Source organism: Varroa jacobsoni, unplaced genomic scaffold, assembly GCF_002532875.2.
Source record: "Varroa jacobsoni isolate VJ856 unplaced genomic scaffold, vjacob_1.0 scaffold_1263, whole genome shotgun sequence".
NCBI lineage: Eukaryota > Metazoa > Arthropoda > Arachnida > Mesostigmata > Varroidae > Varroa > Varroa jacobsoni.
In genome coordinates this window covers 335942-355890 of record NW_019214165.1, presented here as the reverse complement: position 1 = coordinate 355890, position 19949 = coordinate 335942, and the positions used below count along the sequence as shown (strand labels likewise).

General features: G+C 40.3%; 1 protein-coding gene and 2 long non-coding RNA genes across 6 annotated transcripts in view; 1 reads left to right on the top strand and 2 right to left on the bottom strand.

Annotated features, from left to right (window-relative positions):
• The window catches only part of LOC111268164 (uncharacterized), a 46598-nt gene extending 38588 nt beyond the window's left edge, over positions 1-8010 (bottom strand). For all 4 annotated transcript variants that reach the window (XR_002685038.2, XR_015314104.1, XR_002685046.2 and 1 more), the window contains exon 1: positions 6164-8010. This is a non-coding gene — a long non-coding RNA (uncharacterized LOC111268164). The remainder of the gene's footprint in view (positions 1-6163) is intronic.
• Positions 8011-8147: 137 nt separating this feature from the next.
• LOC147752422 (uncharacterized) lies at positions 8148-11304 on the bottom strand. Its single transcript, XM_086971581.1, has 2 exons — positions 10856-11304; positions 8148-9301 (listed from the first exon to the last, which is right to left on the bottom strand). Exons 1-2 carry the CDS (start codon positions 11139-11141, stop codon positions 9186-9188), a joined length of 402 nt encoding a protein of 133 aa, XP_086827707.1. The 5' UTR covers positions 11142-11304; the 3' UTR covers positions 8148-9185.
• Positions 11305-14412: 3108 nt separating this feature from the next.
• On the top strand, positions 14413-17414 carry LOC111268157 (uncharacterized). Its single transcript, XR_002685035.2, has 4 exons — positions 14413-14524; positions 14761-15052; positions 15390-15607; positions 16922-17414. It is a non-coding gene; the product is annotated as an uncharacterized LOC111268157 (long non-coding RNA).
• The last annotated feature ends 2535 nt before the right edge of the window (positions 17415-19949 follow it).

Below are 19949 nucleotides of genomic sequence, written 5' to 3'. Positions count from 1 at the left end.
TTAGGTTGCTAAAATATCATGTCATCATTTCACACAGATTTATCCAGGGTGTGTGGTTCGCGTCCTAATTAACGCCTTGCTTTTTGGTTATTCATTAACATATCAAACAGAAGTTGTTGTACCATTCACCTAATAGATCCTTGATCTTATTATAGAAATGTCCTAATGTCTGCAAATCTGGATTTCGCCACTGGAAGCCGTTGGCCAAATTCGATTGATTCGATTCTTCTTAATGTCTTCGTAGCTAGACAGCACACAATGATACTGTTCCACGATATGTGAAGCTCATTATTTATTGTTCCTTTGTGCTCATTTTGCAACATGCAAAGGAATAGGGTCAAACGTTGGGAAGTTGGAGCTTAGCAGTGTTCCACTACTTCTACAGCCTTAGCAGACAGGGGCCAACTGAGCTATAACAGGGTATTCAGCTTTTATTTAGACATTTGCTAATATATAATGCGTAGCATGAAGGGACGTCGCGAAATGACCCATCTAACAGCGCAAGTTTGTTCCAACAATCTTACAGCTCAGTTGAATGGAAGTACTTACCGATCCTGAAGCTCAGGACAATATAACACAGAAGTCGACCGACCCTTTTAACCAACATACACAAACGACATTTTGAATAGCTTAAATGGACAGAATAAAACGCTATATGTACCACTATCTCGTTTGATAACTTACCATTTTTACTAGGCGCTACCATGGACAGATACTACAATGCATACGGTCAAAACGCTGCCAATATGTTATTAGCTGGTAGTTTTGACTTCTGCAAAATATACACAACAATGTACAACAGAAGAAAAATATTGAGTAATTATCAAGCACTAAACAGTTATTAAGAGAATTGCTCAAAAGGGTCATCTTTCTCTTATATTACGCGTGTTATAAGACGAATTTTCTCTCGTAGAGGCCACTTCCATCAAAGCATTGCCTCATCAAACCTCCATTCAAAATAGCACGAAAACCGTTGAAGCTTTTATCTATGAATATATACTTGATGCTTTTGAATGCTCGAATTCACTTACTGAAGAGGTAATAAAGCTCAGCAAAGAAAACATTGTTCCGGACAGACTCATGGGACCATGGGATACCGATCTTATTTAGCAGAGAAAAATGGAAATTTCTGAATAAAAAATTGCTTTGGCAATTATAAATTTTGTGCTAATCTGTGAGATTGATGGCGTTCGAAAACATCCCAACTCACCTAGTTTCACTTACCTACTCAAGGCAATCATATAACTTTCGAAGTTGTGTCTACTAAATCACAACTTTCAATTTTCTTACTTTCAAACGAATACAAGCGCACACCCCGGTTCTATTCGTCTTTAAGCCTTCAACGATCGAGTTCCAAGTTTTGAAACAATCCGTACATAAACATTCTCTTAATAAAACACTATACGATCTAATTAAGTTAGGAAAAAGAAAATAATCGTTACTTTACATATTTTTAACAAAAATCAAAATTCGAAAACCAAAGATTTTGTTTTAAAAAAAAAGACTTTCCATTCTGAGGGCTATAGGCGTTCGCTACAGCCGAAGAAAAATTGCACAAAAAGAGCCAATCTTTAATTTTAAAACTTTTACCAGCAGCTGTTAAATATCCCTAGCAACTAATTCTTAAATTGTGTGTTTATAATAAATCGATGCTGTATAGTTTAACTTATGCACTCTTCAACCAAAAGGTTAACCGTCTACGACGCCGCGCTATACTGCAATCTAAAATGCTCTCGTTCCCAGATGCGAATCAGCCTAAACGAATAAACAAACGAAAAAACCTTTCTATCTTGTAATTGTCTACGATAGGACTCGTCTTTCGCTGCGAACTTAACTAAGAGAACTAACTTAACGAAGACTAAAAAAGTCTTCGCCGAAAAAGCCGTCGTTTCAGTTTAAGAGTACCTTCTACTCAACATGATGACTCCTCTTTAAAATAAGACAATCTATTGCACACAACCAAATACTGACGTTATCTTTTGCCATTATAGGACCTAAATACTAAACACAAGCATTCAGCAGTTAGTTTTGAAAACTTTGATTTGACTTTGAAGAACTTTGATTGAGAAGTTTAAGTGGGAAGATAATGACATCAGGAATGTAGGGAACTTCATGACTGAAGACTAAATCTCTTGACAGGAGAAAAAAATTAAATTTGAATACCTTCTAGGATATTGATTATTAATTAAGGAAGATCAATTGTGCCCGGGTCGCGGATTATAAAGTTACTCCCGTAAAGGCATAAAGGTTCTATCTCACATATCTTTACGCCGAGCTTGATGGAAAGGTGTGCGCTTAATTCTATATTCAGCTTGCCAGGTTATGGCCACGAAAATATTGCTAAGTGGATTAGTCTGTCTGTCCTGTGAGAAGGACCCAGCCAAACTATAACTCCTGCCTTATCAAACCTAATATTCAGTACTGCCAGACCCTTTCAGGCCCAAGGTAACCTTAAATCGTTACAAAAGTAACAGGATTTCCCTATTTCCCGATCATGAAAATAGGTTATTCTTGAGATCAATATTTTCTGAAGGTAGGTGTGGGAATGGAAAGCACGCAGTGTTGCTATTTGAGCACAGTTTGAAGCCTTATCCAACTCCGGCAATTAGGATCGGGCTTGATGCGGCACAATATGAGCTCAGCAATATCGTATTTTTCCACTGTTTCCATCGAGAAAAAAGAAACTGACCAAACAATGAGTGACAAAAATGTCCTATGCTACTCGTTGCAAATAACAAAGTAGGTCATCTCTAATTTGAACAAAGAATAATTGTTTTTTTACTTGCCTAGTTAAAAATGTATAAACATTTCATATACGGACCGAGGACGCTAATAGCTATCCCAAAACTGGGAGCCATTTAACATTAGTTTTCACTATATCAGACTTTTTGCAGCGATATTTTCCTCACAAAACTTACTGGATAGGCTCAGCAAGGAAAGCCAGCTTCCATGTAATTAGCTTGATGCCCAAAAAACTAAGGCCATACCACGAAGCTTAAGCTTGAAGAGCTATATTCACAGATTCAGGAACCATTCGGGAAGGCTATTTTTTCTCAGTTACAGGAAACTCTCTAAATGAGGTAGTCTCGGTAGCCCAGAACTTATAGAACGCTAGACTGTGTTTGTTAGGATAAATTTAAGCTTCGGGCTATCGAAAGAATAGTCATTGCATTTTACACTCACGACAACGCCCCATAACGTACGAAGAGTAGTTGTCTCCGCGCACACGAGATTCTAATCCTTCGCAGAATAGTGCACATAGGCGTTTGACTTTCCGAACGGACACATTTAACGCGATTAGTAACCTCCGTGCGAGGTTATCAGGTCGTGTTCATTACCTATCTAAAAATCTACGCCAACTATTTTTTTTCGCGGATCAGAAATGCAGTTACTGTCTTCACTGTTGATACAAATCGACCTTTCCGTGGAAACCAAACAACCATATTGCAGCAGAGGTGACCTCAAGCATCGATATTCGTCCAATAAAATTAAAATTGATATACTGAGAAAACGAGATTTGTCAAAATGGCATCTTATAAAAACGTCGTGACCTTCAACCTTTGTCACAAAAGTAGTCATAATTTTATCAAACGTTTCTTTTTCAATTGCCTGCAGGAACTCTCAATCTAATAACATTAGTCAGAGTACTTTACTCTGACTTAATGTTATGTCTTTCCTGGATTAACTTAAAGGAATATATCTCACCGACTTTCGCAGTCATCAACCAACACGTTGAATTATCGTCAACCTTTGCTCTCCTTCGATATCAGTGTGTAGAGGAACACATTAGCTCTATAAAGCAAGTCTTGTTGAAACTTGGCACTGACATTTCTCTATTAGAAAATATAGTCGCTTAGTTTAATGTGCCACTTAAAATTTCCCTCAACACTTTTACATGGTAGACCGTTTTTCATCAGCTCCGCGAGAAGCGAAGCATTAGAATGGCTCTAACATTACACATTTGATGACTAGCAATCAAGCACATAACGCTTTTGACGACTCCATCACCATCCTTTCGAAACTCATCAAGCCCAATCCTGACTGTATCCTGTAACGAGACAAGTCTAACAAGTAGTAACTCACCGTTGACTCCCTGCGGAAATCGTGCGAGAAGATTCAATGGGCGGATTTTAATTATCCAGGATAGTTGTTGTTAGCTAAAGTTTGACTCTTCTACTCATAACACGGGAATGAACTATTTGACAAGCTTATGCCATTCTATAGGTTATCAATTGACATGCTTTCTCTATAAGGGCACGAACTTCATTAACCGATACCGAATAATTAATGTCCTCCGAATAAAAATATAGGTTTATCTCCACTAAACAAATGAAAAAAACTATCGAGTCTACTAGATCTCCCGCCAATAGCTACATTTGAAATGAAGATTACACTTCTTAAAGTAATACATATAATAAAGTAAGTTTCACATTAGTGAAAGGATAAGGATGCACGCAAGCATATGTTATCCTCTCATACTTATTTCTGCTTTACATGATTAGGGTCATGTAAAAAAAATGAACATTTCTATTAAAAATTACCGTTGATAATTCTGTATCAATTACAATTATTTTATATATGAAATGCTTGTTTTTGTACTAAATCGTTAAGCATGGTTTGTGGGTACTGCGTGGTTGCGTCCAGTAGATTGGCGTTCAATATATGCTAAATCCTTGCTGCTGTAGTGCTTTGTATGCACTTAAACTGCAGAACTGGGTGATAAAGAACACAGCCAAGGGCATGGACTTCGATTGGGTTTCCCACACTTGTTTTGCAGTAGGAACAGTGTAGAAGCAGCTACGTAATATCAATACGGAGCATCTGGCCTTCGTCTAGAATTGAGTATCAACCAACCCATATATCTTACACTCTCTTTCAGGATGTAAGCTCATGCAGTTGGACTTCTTCTTGGCAAAAGAAAAACACTTAAAAAACAAGGACAAGCAATTGGTCGTACGACCATGCTAAAATTACGAAAAAATAAAAATTATCTACGTAAAACTAGATATTCAAAGAACATTTTTATTTTTACATGAAACACACATGATCTTATAAAAATGAAGTAATCCTATTGGACAACGACGTTTGGCGCTATTTTTTTTCTTGCGTGACCCTATATCTAAAGTGCCTCAGAGATTTTGGCTCTAAACTATTTTTAAACAACACTAAGGAAGTCGTGGGGTGCGGGCGCCCGACCTCTTATCGAATAACAACTAAGTGTGTTCTTCTAGTTGGCGTTCTTGGCGGCATCTTGCCTTCTCATGACGTACCTCCCTTTTTTCACCAGGCACAATTTAGTATCTCAGGGTCGGTACAGAGAAGCTTTGGCTATTCATTAATGCAAACGAACGTTTACAATGTTGAATATTCAACGAAGATGTTTACTTTTCGCAAAACACCGCAGGCAAAACGCGATGCGGGGCTACACAAATTTGCCCAATTTGAAAATGACTAGTGTGAACTTTTGTTGGCCTGTCAGAAGGGAGGCTCAAGGCCATGAATGAAGTCCAGCAGAAACAAAGGATAACCATATTCATACCCTTTTATATTTATTCGCCCTCACGCCTCACGGATTCTGCCAGAAGATCGTAGTGTGTAGCGCTCGAATTCTAATTTAAACCATTTCGTATGTCTCTCACGTTGGTCATATATAGCGAGCATGTTATCACCGCAATGGCAGAAACGTTCCGACTGCTGGACCAACATAATACCCAAAAATGTATATACTCAATGGGAACCAACTAATTTAATAACCAGGGTAAATAGCAGAGATGCGAAAAGAAAGCAGATATCCCTAGAATTGTTAATACGTGTTTCCTGGGTGATGTTGTTTCGAAAGGCGTTTTTGCAAATAGTAGTCCTTCGAACAAGGAGACTTTTCTCTGCTTGGCCTAGCCGCGGTATTTTTGTGGACGGTTCATTTTTTCATTGGGCCCTGACCAAAAGTGTTCGAGATCGTTTCGCCAAGGCCGACATTGATAGGCTGTTGATTCAATGTCAATAGAGAGACTGCTCGTACACAATGACAAATACGCTGTTACGTGTTTCGAAATGCGTATAGCTCACCAGGTGGCTTAAAAAAGCATCTAATCTAATATCGGAAGTACACTAGCTAGAAGTATATTGTCGCGTTCGGTTAAGTAATTCATCAAATTCATCTCACGTTTTTGATCCAGGCCGTCGGAAGTAACCATACGTCACAATTGCATGAGTCTCTCCCTTCTCATTGCATGCACTGAGCCCAAATATACACAAACGGTGAAAGGTAATGCTGTAATGTTGCTGCTTTAAGAGCTCACGGCGAGAGGCAGACGAATCAGTGATCCATACAATCATCATCGCCGCCATTGTATTTATACACTTATAGTTAATCACGATCGGAGACAGAGAGGGAGAATGCCGGTCTTGTCGTGCACAGCGCCGCTAGATTAGCAGACATCCAAATCACAACTACTGGCCGTTTAATCCTGTTTTAGTTTTGCTCGCTGCCTCTTGTATCTATAGAGAACAGGGTGTATTGTTACCAAGATAATTCGACATTTTAACTAATTTTTGATACGTGTACACTCTTATCAGATCCACTTAGCAATTCGACAAATTATCTACCTAAGCAAGATTGTCACGATGCACAAATGGATGTTATACGGCACATACTAATATGATTAGGCGGTTCTGGGTCATTGATGCAGTTATTGGTGTCTTCTACATCGAATATAGTGAAAATTCCAAAGAAAATCCATAAGATCAGTGTTGATCAGGCCAATTTAAGAAAATGGCCTAATATTCCTTACTACGATCTGAATGTTGCTGTTGTACGGATTATGACACTGTCTGAGGTGCCGAGCTGCGCGTTAACGAATAGTAGTTTACGAATAGTAGATTTAAATTAATCTCATGTAATATCACATTATGAGCACGTGTTTGATAGTAGAGATTCTTAGATTTATAAACCGCATTGTATCTCTCATAACTAATATATATACATATGGTATTATAGTGGTACTGATATATATATATATATATATATCAATGCCATTTCAACACGTCATGCCACTAAATAAAAGTACTTCGATTAAAAATAATATAAGGATATCACTATTAAAGTATTGAATTTAGTAGTATACTTATGATTCGCTACGATTGAATATGTCATTAAATATTTATATAAAACGTTTATACGTATATATATAAAAAAAAAAAACCGTCAGCTTTTGTTTGGATTTATGCTGTATCACTATTTTCTTTCCAGGATTACGCCTATTGCACATGGTCTATCCCCTGCGAAAGCGATTTCACCGTGCGCGCACAAGTCAAAATTTGCACTTCCGGCTTGGTGCCTCCAGCGTTGAAAAACTGGGCAAACGGAGTGCAAGCGTCATCCTTGTAAGACACGATTTCCGTAAAAAAATATAAGAAAACTCCAAAAATGCATTGGCGTACAACTATCCTTTCGAGTCTTCAAGGAAATTTCAGGCCTCTTTTATGATCACTTCATGGAGAACATCAAAAAGAAGCCACGTAGTTATCTCTTATTAGTGCGCTCATTAGTGCGTTCCAACTAACAAAGATTTCTTTCATCTGGTACTTCAAGCGCATTTGTTCTCACGCAGAGTATTCATAGTCAGTGAGAAAAGAACCCAAAATTGGACGAAACAATCGCAAAACATCAGACAACATATTCGTAATGTTTCAAATTCACAATCCTAACTCTGCTATCCATTTCCAACAACCCAGTGATTTCGTTATACAGTACTCAGATTTTAAATACATCTCGTCTTTTTTCAATCAGTAATTCCTGATAAGTTTCATAACGTTATGTCTCAGAGATTTGCAGAACCAAAGCTTAACTCGAGTTTCGCACATTTGGAGGGTAACCACCAGCATTCGTTGTTGATAGAAGCATATTCTTTAAAATTATTTACTTCGTTCTTTTTTATTTCAAAGTACATGTCCTTACCTAAATCTAAATTTGCACAAAAAAGAAAGTTATCTTCAAAACCGCTATACGTCGTGTTAGAACTTACCAAAGACTCGTAATTTCAACAAAAAAAATGAACTTGTTTTATAACGGGTAAAGAAGTGTGGGCTGTTTAAGTCTACATCAGAAAAACTAGTTATATATATTTTGTACATAGACACGGAACCAATTGTAGCAACTTTCTTTATTGTTCATGCTAGATAGGGTCCGTTTAGTTCACGGTTTCTATTTTTCAACTCTACATTGTTTTTGACCTTCCCATCGTCTATTTCGTATCATATATTTGATATATGGCATTAGTAATATATCAATAGCAATGTCAACGTAGCTCTCGTACGTGTTTCGCCTTATACATCTTTTGACCTGCCTGTGGTTTGTACATGAAATATATGCATATATTGATAGCTGGAGGCTTCAGCGAGGCATGGGTACGTGTTAGTATTCAACGTGTATGTTCAAACGTGTACACAATGTAATTACGAAGTACATAGGTCCGTAGCACGTGCACCGGTAGCGGAGGAAAAGCCAGGATGGTGCCTACTCAAATGGACGACATAAACAAATAGATTGATATGGACGGAAGGAACAGCGGTATGTGCATGCATTATCAATGATGCGTATCTATCAAAGTGGCTTGCGTATTGAATATGTATGATCTATCACAATCGGAACTCGTCTGGGCGCAAGACGCCTAATACTTCAGAGACACCGTTCGGCAGACATGTCCAAAATCGGTGCAAAGTGAGAATAACAATGAAGGCCTGCAGAAGTTATAGGGCAATTCTGTTCGCGGATGCGCCATTATTCTAGAAAACTGTTACGCCATTGAGTTGTCCTAATAGAATATTCATTACTTAGGTGAACTTCTCCGCTTCTTTTCCATGTATTAGGATTGTTCCTAAGATGGAGATGATAAGTGAACAGCCTTTCAAAGCATCAAGCAGGTTATCGAAGGCTTATTCAACCACAGATAAGTAAGCCTAGGGTATGCTGAAATAATGTACGCATTTTACACGCTATGCAAACCATTACATAATACAGAATCACTCGAATCATAGTTGACTCAGGCTAACTAACTAGATCAGGATTCATAGTGAACTTTGTGTCTTTTCTGCGATTTATATTTTCATTGTTGCTATCTGTTATTTTGTCTCTTGGACGTCTTCCGGATGTCTCTCGACGACAGCTTTACACGTGTAAGCGTTGTTTATGGGACGCGAGAAGTAGGTGCCGACTTTGAACTGAAGTTTTTCGGATCAACCTTGCATACAACCGGGTACGATTCATCCTTTAGCGTTCCTTGTGGCTTCGGGCTCTGGATGCCTGCCGACGAAACGCACAAAAGCCGTTACTTAGGATAATGACATCTGTCTTTTAAGATCGTAATTTATTGTACGCAATAGGCGCATCAATAACGTCTTTTGTAAAACCCATCTTACTTCGAAAGCCTATCGACAGAATAACACCTATGCTTCAAATATCTGTATGAAAATTCAAAAGCTCTGGCCTTAAAAATATGCTAGCTGATCCATGATACTTGCTTGATAGCAGTGTCATATTTAGTAAAGAATTCATTGTAATCGTTATTGCACTAAACGAACGTGGAAACAAAAAAAAGGAGTCTCCATTGAGCAAGAACATACATAAAAAGTAACACGAACAGTTTTGCTCTTGTCAAAAATATGTCGGTTAGAGAATACTGTGCCTGTCAACTTGCCAAACATCAGAACACAACAAACCTTGGACGAACCTTCTACCACAAACAACGTTAATTATCGACAATAGCAGCTGTCATGAAGGGAACAAATATTAGCTATACACTGGAACCCGTTGCGTCATTCATTGACTTCAAATGAAATAACCAAAGGTCATCTATGGAATATTAATCAGGGTATAAAGCGGACAGGCTTATTCGATCACTGCTGGGTCTGACTGGTGGACGCGACTTCCATTTAGGCCCAGGTAAAAGAGGCTGAATGCAACCTAATTCTACATGTGGCCTGATCCCTAACGGAATAAAGCAAATGAAAAGGATGTCGTTACATCAATACAACGCTGCAGACAGAATCGAGGCCAATAGCGAATAGAAGTAGAATCCTCCTATTATTAGCCGTGGTGCTGAAGTGAAACAATTTTCGATGGACGGCTAGTTCGCGATTCCACGCGTTCAACCAGCCAACAAGGCGGGCTATTGTCCTGTTCAAACTGATACTGCCCCTTACGACCACAATAGGACTCCATGAAAAAAGCATATTTGGCCGCAAATTCCCTATCCCCCCTTCCCGCCCAGCTCCCCAGTAACTAAACTGAATCTCTGCGGTATTTAACTGATGGGCTAAGCTTTCGTTTAAGATACGAAGCGTGTCCATTAGATTTCCCGTCATATACAGTCTCTTTAACTAGCCTCTTTAGCCAGTCGGCTGTATCTATCAATACGGTAGCCTTGGCAAACGCTGAACACATCTCCCGATGGCGGGGCTAATGTTTCGTTGATGACAGTTTTAATGTCAATCAAATTGCTGACGGGAATCGTTTCGTTTAGAGTTAACAGATAAAGGCTAAATGCATCAGTTGAAAGAGCGTGCATGCGTCCGTTATGAGCAGCGAACATGCCCGCAACTTTGTGTCATTGTCATCCATCGTCTGAGAGAATCAAATGAAGTCTTGTACTAGTACCAGCAGCAGCATTCGTGAGGGCACTCTCATCATACCTCTATCGTTGCTCCTGCTCTAAATAAGAAAACACTATTCTATATATAAGAGGTCGACACAAAGAATAGACACTTGTTGGTGTTTTCATCGTCGTAAAACGCTCAATGAAATACAGCCATACGTAACTGTCGTCGCTACGTCTGGCTCAGTTCAACTCGTGCTCACCATCGTCCGAGCTGGCATCGAACGCACTTTCGCTATCCGCGTATTCCTTGGCTAGTACACAATCCTTGAAGGTAGGAAATACGCGGTCGACAAAATCCGTGTGCAAGTAAATTTCAGCGGCAGGGAAGTCATCAATGAAGTCGTCCCATTCAGAGTTGAAGCTGGCATTCAGGTTCTCGCGTCGCGGCAGCTCCATCTGTGACTGTGTGAGCTTGCGCGCAGCGTCAACGTTATTGAGCACTGAGTTGCCGTAACGGATCGAGATCATCCTCGTCGAAGGATTCATTTTATTTCCTTTTGCTTTTCTCTGCTTTGTTGCGTTCTCACAGACGACAAAGATACTAGGCACTTCGCCGTTGCAGTCGTCTGGTCGTACCTCCGTGTAGTCTTGCTGTTGCTGCCACCTGGCGTTTTCAACTAATCAGCGGTTTACGCTTAAGCCCTTGAACGTGAATGCCGCCGCCGCCGCCGGCGCGGTTTGTCGTGCGAGAGAAGCAGAGACAATTCACTTTCACTCACCCGCCCATCCTCTCGCGAAAATACTCGAACGCAAAGCCTCTACCGAACGAATACTACAGCAGTAATACCAGTAGTAGTAGATCTTCAGTTCTTCGCATTGTGGCATTTCCTAACCCACCTTCAGACAAACAAATGCGGTGGCAAAGTGTCGCATCTGGGAGCTGAGTTAGTTTGTCGATCGGGGACCAAAAACGACACTCACAGCATATGCTAACGACCCGTTTTGAGGATCTAAACTATTTGACAGATGAATTACATCGGCTGAGTTCGGCTGCTTTGACATAACGTATATTTCTAGTAGACTAACGAGCAGAGGCGCGGCATATTGCTAACACTACTGCCACATACAACGCACATGTTTAGAGAAGATCTGCACTTTTCTTTCCGGTGACGAATATCGAGTATTTTTGGGTCGGCGAGAAAACTGGCATTCGGCTGGCATGATGGCAGCAACGGTATCTGCGGCCAATACTGAGTTCAATGATGTAGGACAGCTGACAAAAAGGCCAGTGAATATGTAAACGAATAGCAACAGAGCAAAAAAAGGAAGTGCAAGATAACTGCTTTACACCTGCCGCCGCTGCCGCTGCTGCTGGTACTATGATGCTGTCATGCTACGACGCATTATAGGGTAAAGAAAATGTACCTGTAAGAGGATGATAGCGTGCACCCCCCTGTCCACACGTACGCAGCGACAGAACCACAGCTATTTATCAGCTATCTAAATTCGTTAAAAGATGTTAAGAACCGTTTTTCTTTCGATAAAAAATACATCGGAGGTGGTAGGCCCAGGACACTTATGGTGCCGTAAACCATGTATATCGAAATGAAGGCATAAGGTACACACAGGTAATGGTTAGGCAACAAGGCCAATGACGCCATTAAGTTCACCCACACTAGAATAAGCATGTGGTTGCAATCGGTACTTTGTGTGTCGCTTCTCGCCAGCCAAATACAGTCTAGCTTGAGCGATGCGACGAATTTTTGAATAGTCCGCTCTGCACTCGTGCCGGTCCTCATATGTATAGCGCGTTGTGTAAGAATCGTGAACGATGATCTCTCATCATCTCTGTTCATGATATCATCGTCGTAATCATCATCAAAACGCGCGCTACATGGCCGAACGTCCTATTTTAGCATTCAGGGTTTTCTTCAGAAGAAGAGTCACACCATTGAATCGCTTAAAAGTGTTGTCAATGATCTAATCATTGCTAGAATATAAAAAGCTTGTACGGCTGACGAAGCTACCACATAATGTCTAGGGAAAAGTCAGAGCTCTAGCGGTGTGGCTATTCATTAAGACAAATGAGAGTTCTACTTCTGAGTACAGGCTTTCTGGTAGTCTTTCTTATGAGTTGTGGTAGGGCGCCTGCTATTATCTTGTCTAGTGGTCTTGACGGCCGTCGTCAAAGGCTTACTAAGATGCGTTTGGCATAACATCATTAACAATGGCACTCACTGCAATGAGCTCTTGGTACTGTCTAGGTTTCTAAGAAGAAACTCGTGAGTTTACATTTAGTGTTATTTTACATGCTGACCCCAAAATGGTGATGTGGTGCTTCTTAATGATGCTTGGTTAATCAAACAGTTTAGTCTGCTGTTCGTTCCAGTTAAAGGTAACGAACGAAGAGCTACAAGCTTCATCTTCCGATCATCTCAAACTGAACCTGTACTTGTACGAGGAGCTTTTTTGCTCCAGTCTTTTCAGGACGCATTAGCAGCATCATTAGCACCTGCATTAAAAGTAATGTTACAACGGTGGTCTTCACTGCTGGTCCCAGAGGCAACCGGCAGTTAACAACAATTTAAAAATTGAACGCCATTGGCTATCAGAGTTCTTAGTACGTGGGACGCTGATTAACTGAGCTACTAACATCTTTCCGGTAAATGGGAATAAGTATATTGTCTCTGTCTAGCGGTTTGTGGTTTTCACCGAAACCAGTGGTTCCCTACGAGACTTATTATATAGGTTCCTTGACTTTTTATCATGTACGTCATTTTGCGTCCAAAAAGTATCTCGAAAAACTGCTCCCAGTTTTACGATTATATACAGTTTAGCGAACTTCTAAGAAAAGTAAATAGAAATTGTGTCGCATTATTGGTAATGCACACAGGATTGGAATAAGACTTGAAATGTGTGTTTGCAGTAACGTTATATTATAATGGTCATTAATGCACATAATCTAGGCACCACAATCAGAGCTTTCAAGGAGAAGAACGACGGGCTGGAACAATAAGAAACGCCAAGACTGCCATATCCAACTAGAGACCCACAGACAGGTCACAAAATATTCGTCACAATGAAGCTTTGCGGACGCATTAACAGCAAAGTACCTGTTAGAAAAAAAAGTCCTCACTCTATGCATGCTATTGTCATAGTAAACAGTTAATTTGATAAGAAATATACGACCAATAAAGGTAGGCGTTGCCTGTCTCCCGTGGAAATCGACACCGAAATAATTCCGTTGGAATTGCCAAGAAGCACGGTTTTTCCATATGATGTTTTAACATAGACAGTGAGCGGGCTCCAAGTCTGCATTGTTATCGTGCGAAGACTCCTTGAAACTGTTCGAAATGGTATAGGTCGGCTTTGACCAGCAGCAGCAGCAGCAGCCTTATTGACTTAAAAGGAAGCGCGTTGCACTGTGGGTAAATCTACAGAGATTAGCGCCTATCCGCATAAAGTTGCATTAGGATTACGGAGAGACTCATATAAATCTAACAGATATATTATACTGCCCTTAGTTCGGGTATAAAGAATAATACCAGCTAAGCTTACTCAATGAATCGCTCGACAAGGCTTCAACTGAGACCACACACAGAAGATGCCACCCGATTTTTCGCAAACAAAATTTTTCTTTACTGCACCTTTAAAAAAAGACTCTTTTTAGAGTCTTTTTTTAACATTATTTTTATAATGCTTCAAAAGAGAAACATTTACGTTTTGCTCATACTTGCATTTGTAATTTCTATTAGTACGCATCTCGGATGACAAAGATTGATCTCATGGTAGCCGTTAAAGTCCATTGCCTTTTTGAACGGGCGGACGTGTCTAAAAAAACGCCTCGACATTTGCTACGAAGAGCGTTTTCCCGTTGACTTGGATGGTTGAACTCTGCAACGTGTCTATTAGGAGAGTAAAATTTGAAGGTAATAGTTAATTACAAGACGTATAATAACGTAAATAAAATTCTCACAAAAAAAGCAACTACGCCGATATGTGCGCACAAATCAGAACAAAAGTGGACGGCTGAGATCCCACGGGAAAACAAATTACGGCACCAAAATCGGTTATTAGCGGGCACATACGCACCATATTAAAGTCGTTGTAATTCTTTAATGTATGGTCCACGGTGGATATTTGCTTTTCTTCTTGTTTTCAGTAGACCCGGTTGAATTGAGATTTAGTCAGTGGAACCCGCTTCGTCTTTTAGAGCTGGCAGAACGAAGGCGTATCAGACGTCGATGTTGTCTGCCTAAAGCGCATTGTAGTGTGTTACTCAAGATCGAATGAGATGTTCTGATTAGAAGCCAATTCACGACCATGCTTAGAAGAGAATGTAATTGGGCTATGATGGGCTGGGCGTTTTGACGCTTTCACTGGCTAAGACAAAGCACAACGTAATCCAATGGATCACGCACGGTTTAGGATAGCTTATGAAGGATAGCTGAACGGAGGTAGGCACGTCAATTATTTGTAGCGTTATTTTCTGATTTGCCAATGGGCAATGTTCTGCTCTACTGCTAAGCTCGAGGGCTACAAATGATTGATGAGTACGCAAAATTTAAACGAAAAGCATAATTAGATACTACAATATAATTCACATTTTTCACAAGCTGAGCTTCTCTCAAGACTTAGTTTTCCGTATGTATTAATGTAGCAATCTGTCTGCTTTTAGTTCCGTCCGAAAAGCTGAGCTGATGCTGTTCCTCAGCCGAAAATGGACGAACAGCAGCGCTTAGCACAATTATCAGACTATTCAAAATCAAATAACTATAACGTTGTCTGGTTCAGGCCAGGCGTGACCAGTTGCATAGAGGAGGAAAGGTGGAAGTATCTTCGATGATCATGTATCTGAGGAAAACGGTCAAAACGATCTGGAAAGCCAAATCGGACAGGGCCCGGAACTTCTTCCCAAGCCAAGAAAATACTTGTTTGCGCATGTACTATTGGCTGAGATCATAGTTCTATCATCGCTTCTGCTGCCTTATTTCAGCTCTCACTCAGTATCTGTAAGTTTGTGCACACAACTCCTTATTAGGGTTTTACTAGAAGCTTGAGAAAGTCCGCTGATTGCTTTACGAGGAATAACAGTTTAAGCTTGAATTGAAATCAGTTGTCAAATTTCGTAATTCCTGATAGATGCAAGCCTAAAAACGAACATTGTAACAAGTATATTATTGTACGAATAAACAAGATGCTCTGATATTCGGTAGATAAAACTTATTATAACTACGTACGCGAAAAAAAAAAAAAAAAAAGATGGATCTGTTGAGAGAACAAATGTTTCTGATCAAAACATTACACTGATCTGTATCTAGTATGACGCTTTCCTAGCTGATTACGATCGACGATGTTTGGGATAATATTGAAAGTACTATTCGTACCAATGTTTTTATACTAAATCTCTTGTCCAATGTTATTCTCTTAGTTTTAGATTTGGGAACCGTTTTCAAATAGCATTTCCTAGCCCATTCTGGGACGTTAAACCAAACGCGCGTAACTTTTATGCTCCAGTCAAACCGTTTTAAAACAAAGTTACTATTTTTAAAAAAAAGTTCTGATTTTTTTGCTGTAATAGGTAAATTCAATTCGGCTAAATTTACCTGACGTTAATCGGTGTGACACGCAAACTAGCCATCAAGAAACGTGTTTACTTCCTCATCTAAAACGTTCCATAATATCAAAAAGCGCTAATAAAAACTTGCAAATTAGGGCTTGCAAAAGTTCGGAAGAAAAAACATTTTTTCCTGTAATTTAACTGATTTCCTGAATAAGCAAACGCAACACGACCTCTTGTGATCAGCAGAAGTCGTACGACTTAGTACAAGTATTTAGAAAGCTTGCGCTCTCGCTCTGTTTGCACAGCCCTCAATCCGCTTTTACAATTTGATAGTTGCACAGAAAGGGAAATTCAGGTCGTATAGACAAGGCTTCAGCTGTAAGATACGAGTATGACTAACAACGAATGGCTTATTTTCTAGCCTAGACACTGAAGTACGTTGAACGTTGATCACAAGCAAAGACAAACTGGAACAACGTATATAATATGGACTGCACGGGTTATAACTAGTTCCCTAACATGCTAAACATGGAACCAGTAATTACAGATAAATCTCGCTTGTTAAGCATTGATTTAATTCACTGGGCGAATATGTATGACAGTTTGATGAGGTATCACAGGTAAGGTTCCTGTTTGCACGGTTTTTTTATGCTTAGAACAGGGGTAACCGAATGCGCAACGATTCTGCGCTATGAGTCCTTTATCGTCTCCAGAACCATCCTGAGCCAACACTTTTTGCCGCACCTTTTTTTGTACTGTCCAGGCACGTTCGACACGACCTTCGAATCAGCCGCGCTCATAAAGCCTAAATGTTCCAGATGCTTATTGCACACGGTTTCGTAATCACTGGAAAAACGCACTCTGTTGTTAGTAGCTGGCCGGCATGACATAAGCGAATTGCTCTCTCACTCGCGTTATTCCTCTAACCAGGAACGGCAGAAACACAGTAGCTGTCAAAGCTTCAATTCAGCCCAGCCCAGCCCAGCCCAGCCCAGCTCAGTAGTCGGATTGTTACTTATCGCGAGTGTTGCTGACGCGTCGACAATATCATCGCCTAAAGCAGTGCGCCGCTGAAGACTCTTACGACGTCTGGAAGACAGGTCTCTACTCGTAAAAATCCTCGATCGAGATTCGAGACATTGCTGTCTCAGCAACTGATCGAATGAATGAGATTTTGATCGTTGTTAAAATAATCTCAAACGAGGTATAATAATGTGTTATCACTCATTATAAGTGCCATACAGGAAACGGACCGACAATCCAATAAATAAGATACTTGATAAAAAATAACTTTGTTTGCTAATTTTTTCCCAGTTTTTCCTTCCCAGACCAGTCGCGAAAAACTGCAATGGGTCAGATTTGAATCACTATTAGGTGAACGGGTATGTAACTCAGCAAGATACTGCCTCATTTCTTGCAATCTGTCATCGCGTTTATACAAAAACTAGACCCGCAAAAAGTTTCATACGCTGTTGGCTACCTGAAGGCGCCACGCGATGGTGTGGCCCGCAAACAAATAACCTACCTTATAATAACTAATAGGATTTATTGCTTGTAACGGAATGAGCCTACTCTATAATTCTAGTCTATCCGTAGAGCATATTGTATTCATTGATGCGAACTGTCTCAGCAGAGATCAGTGTGTCGCTTTTTGGCATCTAGAAATAAAGTCGGTTATCTAGAAGCATCGGGACCGAGTCGTTGTCTTCTGACTGACTGACCTCCATAAAATAGTCGTGCGTCAGCAGGGCGAAATCTTGATTTGCTCGTTGCCAAGTGCCTGGCAAACGACAGTGGACAACTGCGTGACACCGAATATGACAACACAGATACACGGCTACTACCGTCAACAGCTTTTTCCGCATTCACGTTTCGAACACCGAAAAAATTTTTATGGCAAAAATCGATTTTTAGAACAGCTCTTTTTTCGTTCGGACAGGTCTATACACGAAAGCTGTTTTCACTGTATTTGTTGTATATACGCAAAAAGCTGACGGTTTTGAAGGTAATCTTCCATGATTCATAATTTTATATTTCTGAACGATATATTTAAATAGTGACGTTTATTTTAAAATCACAAAAAGTTGTATTAAATTTATCTCAAGGGATGCTAAAATTTGCTAAAATCGTACTGTAGGTACAGGTGCATGTATACACGTACAGTTATCGAGTACACATTCAAGAAACAGCTGCCACTGAGTACTGCGTTCGGCATCCGCAATGGCTGCACACTCGCAACCAACTCGATTTTCTAAAACCAGAAACAATCCAGCGCGTACATTTGGTAGCAATCTGGACTGACTCATCAACCTGAGCTTTTTGCCTCTTCAACGCGATTTCATTTTGGTTAGGTTATGGTGGCTTTGACTGACGCATCTTCTTTTAGAACATGTACCTCGTTGAAAACGTCGACGTGCTATGACCACCTGCTCTGGCTACATCAAGCGCCTGTGAATTCTTCTGGAAGATAATGTTGTCTGTACAACCCGCGTTTGAGTTACACTCGATGTGAGATCGCTTTGTTTACCTAACTGAAATGAATACACGCACATACTGTTGCCCTAAGAAGGTATGTTGTTGGTTCACAACATACCTTCTTAGGGCGGACACAAGCTTTACTGCTGCCCTGGGCAAACGCTCCTCTTCCGTTTCTCTAGCCGGTTCCTTACCTATCACGAAGCTTCTCTTTACTGTGGAAGAGTGACGTATGGGAAAGCAAACTGAGCGGGATTGCAGCGGGATGAAAGACAAAGGGGTTTCTTACCGAATGGTCACTCACCAGATGCTCGTGCGAGTTCTTCTAGCAGACGCCGACAGCAGATGCAGCTACCATTGAACATAGCATCTGTAAGCCACCGCAGGTGATAGAAATTGGCCAGCGAGGGGCACTGGGGAGAAACTGGATGATTGCGACATTGCGTTGACAACCGTAGCTCATCAGCAGCCTCTGCTAGAAGAATGCTGATACCAACCAAGCACGATGCAGATGAAGCACAGGTCATCGCTGAATAAGCAAAACCTCACCTTAGACAACCTCAGTAAAACGTGATAGTAGGGTAGAAATCACGTTGCCGCGCTAGATACATATTGCTACAGACACGTTATGGGTTACGAGCATTCTGTAAGGTAGAAGCGTCTCAATAGTTCGCGATGGATAGTTAGGTTTATCGCCCAGAGGGCTAGTACAGGGCAGAGCAGCGTTGATGCTACAAAAGTTAAACGTAGATACACAAGAGTTTTGTTTATAAAGAGTTAGGTTCGAAATTCGGCTACCTGCAGGCAACCGGGCTGCCAGCCAAGGGGCTTCCACTTATCGCCCGACGAAACGCTATTACCGCCAACTATTTTCTGGCAGAGAATATATGCGTTTCAAATAATGCGACAAAGCTTGAGTTAAGTACAGTGAATAAAAAGTTTCGGATAAGATTTAAACTTGGATTTACAGAACTGCAGGAGTAGATTTGGCACAACCAGAATGAGAAGAAGCAAACGTGGCACTTATTGCGTCTATTTTCATATTTTAAGGATGGCTTTAACTAAGCCACTCGAAATTAAAGTATCAAAAAGAGATATATATTTAAAAAAGAGATAACATAGAACTATATTTAATATATAAACCTTTGGCTGAGATCTGATGTGTAATGGAATAAAGCAGATTTGTGTGTACTCAGTGTATGGAGCTTTCTAGGCTAGGTTAGAACGTTAATCTTCCCTATCGTGTTCAGCTCTCAAGTGTTTGATACGCCAGTTGAAGGTGCCTTTTTCCCTTGTCAACTAAACTAGGAACTCGT